Genomic DNA, 13,967 nt, shown 5'->3' with positions numbered 1-13,967 from the left:
TAGTAAAGCATGTAACAATAAATCAAACTTAATATATTTAAGGAAAAAATCACATGATTACATTGTATTCTGCAGTTTCAGTTAATAATAAAACTAGTGCAAGAATATGACAAATATACATTGTACATTAATTTATCGCGTGACCAGCATACAAAATGCATATGTATATGTAAGAAATCATGATTATGTAAATTTATGTAATATACTACACGTGCATGTATACGTAAAAAACATCGCATGTACACAGTACGTATACATGCACAAAATAAGATTTTGACAAGAAAAGAACTACAAATTGTTAAATTTATAGAAAAAAAATTTATAAAATTTATTAACTTTAAACATATATATAACACCGATATGATTATATCAAAATAAGTTGCAACGACTTAAGATAAGTTGAATCGGCAAAGATAATTACCGGTGATTTTAAGAAAGAAATTGATCACGAACAACATAAACATCCTGACTTTAAGTTAAATTTGCAAAAGCTTTTGTTAGGAAGTGTCTAATTGTTGTATCAAAGAACAGTTGCGTTCTGTGCTGAAGCTGAGTACTGTAAAGATAAACTCTGATATAACAAAAATAAATGTTTCTCGACAAAGAGCTTTTAGAAACTTTTGTGATCCAAAGAACTATTTAATTATAAAAATAAAAGAAATTACACGCGCGCGTTTACATTGTATAGATTGCGCAATTTCTAAATGTGTAAAGTTACGCGACTTTATTCCCTACTACGAGTTTTTTGAATGACAATATATCATTTAATATACGCATTAATTTTAGACATTTATATACTTATTACAGCTTATCTTAAAGCGTCATCTTAAAAATTTATCTCATACAATCTTAACTTTCAGATGGCGAATAACCAACGATGGATGCGATTCAAACAGATCTAGGACCCATCGAGAGAAAATAAATATTATTTAGAATGACATTGAAATTTTATATGCACACGCCCAATTTACTTTTTAAAATTTTCAATATTTTTTTATTTTCTGATGCATTGTAAATACATAACGTTTCTTTTTGTTATATTTCAACATCATGAGCTTCTATAAAAAATTTTCAAAACTTACGATTAGAAAAACTGATGAAACCGATAATATCAATGTCATTTTCTAGTATCTCATCGTTCTCTAGTATCTCAACATCCTTGTAACATAGGTATAGCTGTCGAGAAAACATACACTTTTAGTTAATAATAAAATTTCTTTACTTAATCCAGATCTAATAATTGTCTCGTACTAAGTGTGCCTGTTTGCAGCTTTGCTGTTCTCATTTTAGTGAACGATTTTTGCAGGTCCTCCATTGTGATAGGTCGCACAGTATCATGATACACTTCATCGTCACTTGTACTGTTTTGAAGTCTTTCTCCATCGCTATAAATTTAATATTACATACATCACATACACACACACACACACACAGAAAGCGAATGAATCCAACTTTGTCGGATAAACTCTTTGATTGTGTAAATATAATATAATAGTTAATTTTCTTTTTTTTACGGCTTTAGATACATACTGCGTAGACAGGTAGTCTCTGATACGATAAATAGATGCTTCCCGACAAAGTTCTTGCAGATCTGATCCAGAGAATCCTTCAGTATTCTTTGCCACTTTCGGGATGTCTACGTTACTTGCGATCGGCTCGTTTCTTAAAATCAACCGCAATATTTCGAGTCGTTGTTGCTCATTCTAAAACAGTTATTTTCGTTAAGTTCATATAAAACTTCAATATTTGTGTGTAATATAATTTTTACGTGTAAATTTACCGGCAAACCGATGTAAAAAGTCGCTGGCATACGCCGCAGAATTGCTTTATCCAAATCCTGCGGTCTATTAGTAGCTCCCATTATCATCACTGTACAATCGGAATCAGTTATCAAACCATCCCATAAAGACATAAACTGAGCCTTCATCATCGCCGTGGCTTCATGATCTTGAGAATTGCGCGATCTCAAAAAAGAATCTGTTAAAAGAGATTTATATTGTTTATAGTAAAACATTTGTATTGTTTATATTAATGTGTATAATTTGTCTGTAGCACATGCAAGAAACTGCTACTTCTGTGACGCACCTATTTCATCAATAAAAATAATGCACGGCTGCAGTTTTACAGCCAGGGAAAAAACAGCAGCAGTTAATCTTTGACTTTCTCCATACCACTTGTCAGTCAAAGTGCTCACATCCAGATTTATGAAGCGTGTCTTTACCTCCCGGGCAGTAGCCTTGGCAATCATAGTTTTACCGCAACCTGGCGGACCATACAATAATACTCCCTGGAAAGCATAAGATGCATGAACATTTATATCAAATATAAATTTTTATTTTAACAAAATTCCTTTAATTATGAATCAAAGTAACATAAAAGTCATAAAGATGAGGATTATGATTGATACCTTGGGTGCTTGAATCAGTTGAGAATCCTCAAATAATTCTTTTCTCTGTATAGGCAATATAACAGTTTCTTGCAGTTCTTGAATAACACTATCCAAACCTGCAATGTTATTCCAAGATACCTTGATGTCATTTGGATCTACCAAATTATTGGCTATAACTGTTTCATATTCTGTTAGTTGATTTATATCAACATATTGCTTGTTGTTATAGTTGTCATTTTCTATCATCTTGCGTAATTTTTCTCGAGCCTGAAGTAATTATTTTACACACAAAATATAAACCAGCACTGAATTAATTTTGCAATAGAAACTGAAGACAATTTTATGGTCCTGTAATTTTCTCAAAAAGATGACAAAAAATGACTACAAACCTTCTTTTTGGCTTTCTGTTTAGAACCTCTAGTAGGATCGAGTTGATTCATGAGCCATCTCATGCTGACGAAACCAAGTGCTGCGAAGAAAGTCAATCTAGCTAAGTGCACCATGACTTCCTGTCGCGTTAAACCGGCACTTGCCATGTTCATCTTGATATGCTAACAGTAAAATATATAAAAATCATTAAAATATCCAATACATTTGGTTGTGTTAACAAAGAATAGAATATGCAATTTAGAGTTCAAGGTAAAATAACATTTTTGTGTTTAGAAAAAAGATAAAATTTATTCAATAGTATCAAAGATCGAAGCAAAATGTTCTCAGCGAAATATTATTACCAAAAAATTGTTAACCTAATCTAACCTATACCGAGACAGGCAACTATGACAACCTACGTAATATAATTAGACGACTGTTCTTTTCAATTCTTCTCGAAATGACATCAAATGACCAGGTAAAGACTCTCACGATCTTCCTCCAACAAGACAGCTATTTCTCTGCTGTTTAGTTCAGATTTCAACGCAGTGCGGATGTAACATGATGGAGATGCATGATGCATGGAATGAAGATATGTAGCAAAATTTTAAAGGCCGTTACACAATGGCCACGTTCAATTGTATTCCGATTTTTGGTGCTCTTTCAATCACATGATAGTCCACGGTCAAAATGTAAACTCAACCTGTCAATGGCGTATGAACTAGCATTAGAGTCCAAGAAGTCATAAAATCAAATCAAATCGACTCAACCTGTCAAATTGCGAGCAGAACAGAGCAGAATAAAAAAAAAATAAAACCGACATTCGCGTCCAAGCATGATTTTCGACGACTGCGTTGGCCCTCGTCTTTTCCACTGTTGATTCCTCTTCTTGATTATAAATTTTTTAAGGAGAAGTGGATAGAAAGTTCTACCATAAGTAGATTTTAAAATATCTCATTTTCAAAAATCGGAATTAATGTTCGTGATTTATAAAGTGATTAGATTGCAAAATAAACAGAACACAATCAGATCTATTTGAGTTTATACACGTAGATGAATTTATTGATAAGTTGTTCAGAGAAGGAAGATGTTGCAATGCTATTTTATCAAAAATTCAAAACGTTAGAAGAAAATGAACTACCACACACTCACACATATAATTTAATTACGACTAGCACAACACAGGCGCGCGCTACGCGCACGCTATTGTTATTTTTATTTAACGTGTTGTCAGTGAACATAACCTGTCACCGCGATGACAGATAGTATATACGTCTTATAAACCATATAATACACATATGAGAAATGTTAGAAATAACGCATGAAAATCAAACTCAAAAAATAGTGAGAGAGAGAAGTGGAAAAACAACACGTGACAGGGAAAAGGGTAAAAAAGAGAATATTATATATATTATATATAATATTCTATATCTATATATAATACACACACATACGCATATATGTATATATATATATACCGTAATCACGTAACCGAAGTCAGTAACACCGCCGCGGTCGCGCGGCCGAAGTCAGCGACTCCACCGCAGTCGCGCGACTGCGGCGGGGTCACTGACCGTAGTCGCGCGACTGCGGTCAGTGACCCCGCCCCCATCATGGCCGCGCGCCCGCGATCACTGACCCCGCCCCCACCAAGGCCGCGCGGCCGAGCTCAGTGCCCCGCCAAGGCCGCGCGGCTGAGGTCAGTGACTCCGTCAAGGCCGTGCGGCCGATGTCAGTGACATTACTGTAGTATGTGTGTATATAATACATATAATACAATATAAAGTATAATATTATAAATATATAATAAATTATATGTATATATAATATATATTATTTAATATATTATTTTTATTTTAACATATTCCGTCAGTAGACACAACATGTCACCGCGATGACAGCTAGTTTGCATTTTCTGGTAGGATTTATTTATATTAAATAGAAGCAAAGATATCTGTCTTAGAAGATGACATAGATGGTAATGAAACTTTAGAGAAAAAAAGAAATTCTTCCATCTAAAAAATTCTGAAAACAAAAATTAAATAAACAGATTTTAAAATGACGTATAGGATTGTGTTGTCGGCTGAAAACTTTAAAATAACGTAGGGGTCTACTTTGTTGGCCGCAAATATGTTCATAATTCATATAGTCGCAAAAAAACAAAAAACTAAAAATTACAAATTTATTCTCCAGACGAACTTATTTTCTCTTTCATTTCTGTACAAGAAGTTTTGCTCGCAAGTCGTTCAATATCTTCTTTCAACGTTAAAATAATCTGCTGATATTCTTTTATTTGTGTTACATATTTCTCCTGTAGTTCTTCATATCCGCGATATGCTTGTTCCAACATTTTTTTCGTTTCTAAAGATTGCACATCTCTTCGCGTTAAACCTAAAATACTTTCCATGTGCAAAATATCTTGCTGGACTTTTTGTAATTCTTTCGTTAAAATGTTTACTTCTTGAATGAGTATACTATTTTCTTCCATCTTCTTTATCAAATCTTTATTATCAGTAGACGTATCTTGAGACATTTGTTTTTTTAGAGACGTAATAGTCCGTTCAGAGTAATCTTTTTGCTTGATTTCGTATTGAACGTCCGTCTTGCGACTGTCTAAACATTCATCGTCCGCGCTATATTTATGATATAAATCTTTCACGGCACGTTTTAGATCGTTCGGCTCTTGCACGAGTCCCGCGGCATCGTGAATATCGATGCGAATGTTTTTCACAAGCTGCTGCCACTTTTTGTTTTTTTGCATTTCTCGATCAATTTCTTGGTACGCGCTATGTAATTTCTCCTGAACTTCACGCAAGTGTAACTCTAAATTCGTAATAGTTTTATGAAGATTTGTAAATTCGATTTCCATGTTTCGAATAGTTTCCTTCAACTGCTGTATCTCCCGATCTTTTGGTTCTATCTGATTCTTCAATTCCTCAATCTTGTAATTCAATACAAATTTGAACTTTTCCAATTCCTGATTTATTTGCTTTATATCATATATCTGTTGCTCTTTATCTTGAATAGTGGCCTCTCTTTCACTGATTTCCTTTCTTAAATCCGTTATTTGTTTCTCTAGTTCTTGTATATTTTTGTGAAACTGCGCATATTCGCCTTGCACACGATGTACTTGTCTCTTCAAATCGTCCACATCCTTTTGACTGGCCATAAATTTATTTCGCATCACTCCGGCCTCTCCTTTCAATTTCATATTGATTTGCTGTTCCTCGTACAAGAGACTTTCGTATTTCGTACGTATCTCAAGAATTTCGTTATCCGCGTCGTCTTCTATCTTTGTTATTAAATCCTCGTGAATGCGTTCTTTGTGCGTCATTTCGTCAAACGTTTCTTCCAGTTGCACTTTCTTCGCATGAAGCAAATCTTCGTATTTCGTTATCGTTTTCTGTAATTCTTCCGCGTCTCGATTTTTAAGATCTTTTAATTGTTTTTCGTAATCCTCACGCATTACATTGGTACGTTCTTCGAATGCTTGATATCTGTCGTATTCTGTAAGCAATTTGGTCTCGTAAGTGTTTTCCATCTGTTGCATTGCCTCGTCGTGATTCATCTTGATCTTTACAATTTCCATATTTATGTTGTTGATCTGATTCATATGATCCTCCTGAAGCTTTTCGTTTTTATCTCGAAGTTCCTTAATGGCTTTGCTATAGCTTTGATGTACGTCGCGTAATAAATCGTTGTGCTGAACGTCAATTTGTCGCAGTTTGTATGCGTGTTCAGTCTCCAATTCTTTCATTCTTACGGTGAGAGTTTTTATCATGTCCAATTTTTCCTCTAAATCTTGTTTTCCAATTAACACTTCATTTATGTATGATAATTCTCTGCTCATCGTTACGATCTTTCCCTCAGGAAAATGAAGCTTCCAAATGCACAAACTGCCGTCTTTCGCAACAGAAACCAAATATTGTTCATTGAAAGAGAGCGCGATCTTGGACAGAAAAAATAAAAAAGAATTTAAACAAATAGAGGAAAAAAGATATGTGAATTCACGTGAACTTTCGAAATAGTAATACCATTGTAACGTCGACGCAGTGTATATGAAAGTCTGTAGCTTCTATTGGAGCTTGAAGTGGACTTTTTAACGAAAGAATGACACCACTAGGACATGTTACAAATAATATCGAGTCATCTTTTCCCATAATTATTTGATGCATTTTTCTACCAGGTAAACGAAACTCTCGAATTACCTAATAAACAATAAAAAATCTCAATATTTAAAAACTGATCATATATACTTTACGTGGAAAGAAAGTTTAAAAATAGAATCACAAATATATATGTTCTCTAAAATCGTAAAAGAGATATCGAAATATACCTCATTCTCCTTGATTTCACGTATATAATCATCATGAGCAATGCAATAAATAAACGACATATCTGAAGAAAGAGCAATGTCATGCAAAACGATGCCTTTCAGAATGACCTCGCCGGATCGTGTACCAGTTGACATGTCCCACTCGTAAATGGCACCCTCTGCGCCCATACTTATTATTTTCAGATCTGTGTGCGACCAGAGAAGAGTCTTCACTTTGCCTGTGTGTCCTTTGAGAACGTAAAGATTGTAGAAACCAATAGTATTGTATATTTGTATTACATTTCCATTGACCGCAGCGAATAAATGACCACCGTGACTGAAACGGATTGTTCTACAATTTCTGACAGCGATCTCGTGTATCGGCAACAGATCGTCGATCAGAATATTCATGAAACGTAATTTGTCAGTAAAGCCTATCAGACAGAACAGACCCATCGGATGCAATGCGATTCCGGATATATCCTCATTGTACTGCTTAAGCATAATTAAACTCTCGGTTTCGAAGTTCCACAGTCGAATAGTGCGATCAAGTTCACCACATGTCATGAAAATTGGTTTCCATGCGCACATAGCGAGACCGCTGATGGGACCATGATGCAACGATTGGCCCATGATATTTAACGCCTGTGGTTCAGGATCTATTTGCAGACTCGCACCCCACAATGTGGCATAATACAGTTGGGACCAGCCAGCAGTAACAATAAGCTGATCAAAACTAAGATTCACATTGATTGTATTGATCTTATATATTTCAGATTTATCAATTTTCATCAATTGCTGCGGAATAATATAAACGTTTCTTTTTGTATACTTATGTTTTCCTTCTTTCTCAAAAAGTATTACTGTTCCTGCACCATAGGCATAAACAAATCCTCGCGGAAACGCGATTAAACACTGTATATTTTGTTCCCAAGCAAAGTCATTGTAAGCATTTGTCATCTGCAAACCAGTAGTTGCAGTAGCAGGCATAATATATTCCTCACGGATCTTAAGATTCATCGATACTGTGTCAGACATTTTATATATGTTCTTTAAATTGCCATTCTCCAAATAGAGCACACGACCATCATCAGTACCGACTAGCAGCCGATCGCCATCCAGCCAGGTCATTGAGCAAACGAGAAGATTTTCTGCCTTAGCAAAACCATAAGGACGCCATACCGCATCAGAAAATGTGAGAAATTTGAAGATATATACACCACCAATTGCTACTACTGCTATGTCCAATGGATTACAAGCAAGTACTTTAGCAATTGCCAATGGATTTTGAGAATTAGTTATTTTGAAAGTTGACTCAACTTTGCCTTTTTCCCAATTATAAAACAGCATTATTTGATCATGTTGATTATGTTTGCCAGTGATTGCTACTAAATTTTTACTGTCAAAGGTGAAGCTTAAGCACATAAATCTGGTCACTCCTGGAGCATCAAAAGGTATTCCAAGCAATTTTCGACGCTTTAAAGAACCGAGATCATAAACAGATATAGTAGGTTTGTCTGCAACTTCGGCTAAAGCGGCATATTTCCTTTAAAAATATGTTGATTAAATTTATTTGAATATCTTATAAGATACAAGTACAAAATAAATTAATAAGCAAAAAAAGGAAAAGGATTCTTTTGCTAAAATAAAAAATTATATATTTATAAATAAAAGATATATTTATTTGTGACAAAAATAAAATTATTGTACAAAAAACGTTTCTGTGCATAAATTCATTACTCACTTATTAGGTGAGACACAAATAATGTTTATGGAATATTTGTCAGGTATTTGAATAAACTTCTGATGACGTTGCAAAATATCATGAACTGCTATTACATTACCAACCGGATACAAAATTTCCGTATCCGTGATATAATGCGCATTACCAATAATATCGGTTCTCAAACCATAAAAAACTCGAGTTTGCAACAATGCCATTTTTTTGTTCAAAAAATATTTACGAATATATAAATGATACAAATATTCTTTATCATTTTACTAAAAACTTGTTTCTTTAACTTCCCTGTCTTTTTTTAATGTTCTTGTTATGGATGTAAAAACAAAGGCTATCCCCTTTGCGATGACGTTGTAAGGGCCATTGCACGTGAAAAAATTTTAACCGTAACCGTAGGGTCGTAAGCAGTTCAACCAATTACAGACCAGTATTATCTTTACATTAGCTGGAATATTGACCAGCGATTAATCGATTTGCTTCAGCAAAACTCAGCTTAGCAAGCGCTTTACGACTGTTGTCTGTGATTGATCTCTTCCTGTAAATTTGTTGCAAATATAAAAGTATATGCCAATGCAATAATCGCAAAGCGCAGCCATTTGACTGCGTTCTGATTTTCACTGCCAGTACTACACTCTGTTCAGAGAGAGAAGGTACTTCTTCTTCTTTGCTTCTATGGCGCACGCCCCTGCACGTGAGGAACAAAAGCCAGTCTGAGACAGGTTGATTGAAAGCGCGATACTAGGAATTTTATTTCAGGTGCTACGTTTCTAGGGAAAGGGTAAAAGGAGCAGGTGTAATAAGGATGTGGAGTGGTAGAGAGAGAAGGTATCTGCTCTGCTCATAGCAGAGAGAAGAATGAGAGCGGCTAGGCCTATAAACAAATAAGTAACCGCAATGTCCATAGTGTGCGATGGACACTGGCAACTACATAGCTATGTCTACGACCAACTTGTCGGTATATACGTTATAGAACAGAACCATTTTTATGTTTGGACATTGAATACGTATCGCTACGTAGTTTTCAATGTGCACCGCCCCTGGACATGCGCTAGTTTACAGGTGGAAAAGCGATTACACATTCTTTTATGGACCTGGCCGCTCTCAGGCTTCTCTCTCCTCATAGAAAGAAAAGCGGTCAAAGTGGGGATGGAGTTGCGCATGGGACATCCGCTGATGGCCCTTAGACCATATATACTTATAGACGCGGCTTCAGACAACTATCTTGAAGCAAAGATAATATTATCTACATGACGTCACATGTGGGCAAAGCAAAGGCGCGTTTATAGACGGCTCCAGATAACTGCCTTGAAGATAAGATAATATCATCTACGAGGCCGCGTTTAGCCATTGCTGAAATGCCCACATGTGACGTCACGTAGATGATATTATCTTTGCTTCATCTCGACTCGTGGATTCATATCTACAGGTCGTGTCTATAAGTATATATAGTCTAAGCATGGAACATCCGCTGACGGCCAATGGCTGTGAAGTGGAAAGGTTTCTGTATTGTAGGGGAAACGGACGAGTTTTCGTCCTCTTTGATTCTCTTTTCTCATTGAATTCAGCATTAGAAGCAACGTCATCAAATTGTTAGGTACCACTAATGTAATCTAATATAATCTTCAGAGAGACAAAAAAGTAAGACTTCTAAATATAATTTAAGATAAAAGATAGTACCTGTTTTCCTTTATATAGCTGTATATTTGTTATGTGCGGTATTATTATTCCAGCACTATCAACGTTTCACAAAAAATTACACAGTCAAATTCGAGTCTTTTAAAGAAACGGATGTAATAAACGTCTTTGTGCGCATATGGTAGTAAAAAGGAACAAGTGAAATTAGCAAACATCTTCATATTTTTATATGTGTTATTATTATCAATAATATCTAGCAAAGCTTGTACAATTGTAGTACTTGACACTGCTCAAGATTAGATAGGAAATAAAATGCGTCACGACAAAAATCCGAAAAGCTCGTCCTCTGGATTTACCTACTTCGAGAACTCTCAGTCATCAAGTTCGCAAGTTCGAAATGCATCTGGATTTGGACAATCTACACCTGGATTTAATACAAATTACCCCCATTTTGGATCTTCTTCAAATATGTTTGGGATATCAGCTAGCACAAATACATCTGGAATAAAGACAACACAAACGACAATAAACACTATTCCAAACATAGTCACAACTAGCACAAGTTCATTTGGAAGTGCGTTTGGAAGTCTTGGAGGAACATCAACTAGCACAGAGACTGCATTTCTAGCGTCAAGCACAAACCAAGTTGCAACAACCAGCATATTCCAAAATACATGTAGTACACTTCCAACTAATACAAATAATACAAATTTATTCTCAACAAGTAGTAGTCCACTACCTGGAAAGCCACTATATAGCCATCCTTTTGGAATAAACTCAAATGGTTTTAAAATACCCAGCTTTAATCCAGCTGACATTCCAACTGGACTTACAGTTAATGAAGCTATAGAAAAAACTACAAATACAGAACAAGTAAGTTTATGTACTTTTATTTTATTAATTTTTTTTGTTTTTTTTTAGACATCTGATATTACTCAAATTTTTCCAATCTTTTTTTATCATTAAATTATTAGTTGATCAGTTATAGTTTATTAACTATATACATGAGACAATAAATCAGTTTGAGTTGAAGTAATTACACAGAAAATCAAATTTTACATAAAAATTATATTTGCTTGTGTATATATAATAAATATAAAATAAATGTAATACATGTAATTAAATAATAATTTTCAGAATTTCTCTATTTCTTTACAGAAATCTGTAGAAAATAAGATAATACCGCTTCAATCACACATACCTTTGATTAATGTAAGTTATTGCAAAACATTCTTAAAGTCAGAAAAATATAAGTTTACATGGAAACTTGAGCGTTTCAAGGAAATTCATAGACTGGAAGATACATTGATTGCAGAAAATTCAGAAGAGTCAGAATCACATCCATATACAATACATATGAAAGTTTTTCGTGCATCTGATGATAATCTACATGATAACCACAAAAATAACACATCCTTATTAAAAGATAAAATAGCATTTTACATACTTCCTGCTGTAACTTTTAAATGTACATTTACTGTTAACGTTATTAAAGATTCTAAGTTTATACAATGTAAAGTGGCATCTGGGACAGGATCTATATCTAAATCTAAAGAGACGTTATTATATGAAACTACAGCAGAAGAATTATATAAGATGCTTTATAAGGAAAATACACTTTTAATTGAATTCATATTTGAAGTCTATCGTAAATGTTCACTAAACACTACATATTCTTCAGAATTTAAAGAAGATTCCAACTTGAAATCCAAAGATTTAAACTTTGATAAATATTGTAATTCTGATGATAAGCAATCGATCAAATTTATAATTAATGAGAACGATTATATTGTACCTATAACACAGTTACTTGCTACCAACAGTAGGTATTTTGAAGAAATATGTAATAATAAAGAAAAAGAAAAAGACATTACGGATGAGATAATATCTGATCGCAAACAGGAGATTTTTATGATAATGATCTCATTTATCAAAACCGGTTTGATACCAGCCATAATTGAAGTTAATGACCTGAAAGATTTGCTAAGACTAGCTTATAAATTCGATGTGCAAACTCTAAAATTGATATGCGAGGAATGTTTACTATCTTATATTACACTGTCTACTGCTATAGACTTTATGCAGCTCGCGACTTCATGTAATGCAAAGTGTTTGGAAAAAAATGTTGAAAACTTTCTAAAAATACATATACAGGATATAATTTCATTAAAAGAATTTCATCTTTTATCACCGGAACATTTACAAAAGATAATTAAGATCAAGGAGGAAGCTGAAAATAATGTTTGAAGAATGTGTGCTTTTCAATTAGTAATATAATATGCATTTGTTCAATTATTTTAATTTTAATTTGTTCTATTTCTTCTATAAATTTCTTTTATTTTATATTATAGTAATCTTTGATTTTTCTTCATTACATAATTCTGTATTTGTTTTCATTACTGATTTCAAATAAATATGGTACACGAAAGTATGAACTTCATAGATTATCTAATGTCAATATTGTTATTGATATAGATTAGAGATATACTGTGTGCCTACACACTTAAACCATATTGAAAACTCGAAATTCTAAAACTTATTCTGAAATTTAGTATGGGTTGAATTAGTAATAGTATATTATAACAAATTATTTTATAGTATTATAACAAATATAACTTTTATATGCAAAATAAATTTTATTTATTGATAACTCCAATCGTATAATTAAAATTTATTGTTATATATGCGATATCATTAATATTTTTAAGATACTTAGGTATTATTTCTCAGGAAATATTTTAAGAATTATATAACAATTTTCTACATTTAAGCAGTATAAGTATATCCATTGTTTTGTGTTACACTTATATGTATAAATTGAAATCAGCTTTGTTCTATACTATTTCTATTAATTTTCTTCATTTTGTCATATACAATTTTGTTGTATACTGTTTACTAAAACAAGTAACACATTATGAGCTATGATAAAAAATTCTCTAAAATTAATTGAAAACAAGTTTTTATGATCATGATAGAAATAGAGATTAGCATATTATGCTAATCAGGGACACCGCTGAGCATGTTATGCTTTATATTTATGAGTCTACATTTATTCATTTTGTATTGTTTAGTTAAATATTACAACATTAACATATTAAGTATATTATTAATATAGTAAAGCGTGTTTATTTTTTGTGTGCGATGTGTTTATGTGCGGTAAATAAAATTCTTTGCATATCTGTTTTGTGTTAAATAAAACTATAAATAAATCTGAAAGAAAATTTGTTTTATTTTTCAAATCCAAGGAAATAAACATAATCGAAATATGATATATATGTACAATTTAAGATTTTTTTATGAAACCTTGTTTGTTTTCGGGTCTGTACAAAATTTTGTAGCTCTTATTAAAGCTACAAAGATATAATGATATAACAAAAATTAATCCATTGAATTATTTAGTTACAAAATAAAAAGTTTCGGATTGAAAATAACGAATATTATATACATAAACGTTTAATTTAGTTGCGAGACATGTAAAGTCATCTCACGAAAAGCATTTATCATTCTCTGGTTTACGCCTT

At 33.1% G+C, this 13,967-nt stretch overlaps 3 protein-coding genes across 7 annotated transcripts; 1 reads left to right on the top strand and 2 right to left on the bottom strand.

Moving 5' to 3' along the window:
- Positions 1 to 12: 12 nt before the first annotated feature.
- Positions 13 to 3,468, bottom strand: LOC109856094 (ATPase family AAA domain-containing protein 1-B-like). Of its 3 annotated transcripts, XR_002250351.1 has the most exons (9): positions 3,178 to 3,468; positions 2,779 to 2,940; positions 2,408 to 2,656; positions 2,086 to 2,287; positions 1,781 to 1,977; positions 1,531 to 1,703; positions 1,252 to 1,385; positions 1,083 to 1,176; positions 13 to 898 (listed from the first exon to the last, which is right to left on the bottom strand). XR_002250351.1 is itself a non-coding variant. In XM_020431023.1 (8 exons), the coding sequence occupies exons 2-8, from the start codon at positions 2,929 to 2,931 to the stop codon at positions 1,151 to 1,153; spliced, it is 1,134 nt and encodes a 377-aa protein (XP_020286612.1). In that variant the 5' UTR covers positions 2,932 to 2,940; positions 3,178 to 3,467; the 3' UTR covers positions 1,010 to 1,150. The 3 variants fall into 3 exon arrangements, 2 of the variants coding, with proteins under 2 accessions (XP_020286612.1, XP_020286603.1); XM_020431023.1 differs by lacking the exon at positions 13 to 898 and having other exon boundaries at positions 1,010 to 1,176; positions 3,178 to 3,467; XM_020431014.1 differs by lacking the exon at positions 13 to 898 and having other exon boundaries at positions 1,010 to 1,385; positions 3,178 to 3,467.
- A 1,235-nt stretch (positions 3,469 to 4,703) lies between these two features.
- LOC109856083 (cilia- and flagella-associated protein 57) lies at positions 4,704 to 9,486 on the bottom strand. The gene is made up of 4 exons (XM_020430967.1): positions 8,818 to 9,486; positions 7,095 to 8,619; positions 6,793 to 6,966; positions 4,704 to 6,707 (listed from the first exon to the last, which is right to left on the bottom strand). The coding sequence occupies exons 1-4, from the start codon at positions 9,012 to 9,014 to the stop codon at positions 4,941 to 4,943; spliced, it is 3,663 nt and encodes a 1,220-aa protein (XP_020286556.1). The 5' UTR covers positions 9,015 to 9,486; the 3' UTR covers positions 4,704 to 4,940.
- A 792-nt stretch (positions 9,487 to 10,278) lies between these two features.
- Positions 10,279 to 13,086, top strand: LOC109856087. Of its 3 annotated transcripts, none has more exons than XM_020430998.1 (3): positions 10,279 to 10,449; positions 10,724 to 11,319; positions 11,605 to 13,086. In XM_020430998.1, exons 2-3 carry the CDS (start codon positions 10,759 to 10,761, stop codon positions 12,691 to 12,693), a joined length of 1,650 nt encoding a protein of 549 aa, XP_020286587.1. In that variant the 5' UTR covers positions 10,279 to 10,449; positions 10,724 to 10,758; the 3' UTR covers positions 12,694 to 13,086. The 3 variants fall into 3 exon arrangements, with proteins under 3 accessions (XP_020286587.1, XP_020286576.1, XP_020286568.1); XM_020430987.1 differs by having other exon boundaries at positions 10,542 to 11,319; XM_020430979.1 differs by having other exon boundaries at positions 10,279 to 11,319.
- The last annotated feature ends 881 nt before the right edge of the window (positions 13,087 to 13,967 follow it).

The sequence above is a fragment of the Pseudomyrmex gracilis genome, unplaced genomic scaffold (genome assembly GCF_002006095.1).
Source record: "Pseudomyrmex gracilis isolate BER0280 unplaced genomic scaffold, ASM200609v1 scaffold_4, whole genome shotgun sequence".
NCBI lineage: Eukaryota > Metazoa > Arthropoda > Insecta > Hymenoptera > Formicidae > Pseudomyrmex > Pseudomyrmex gracilis.
Note: the sequence above shows the minus strand (reverse complement) of the source record. Positions and strands in the feature narration are given on the sequence as shown.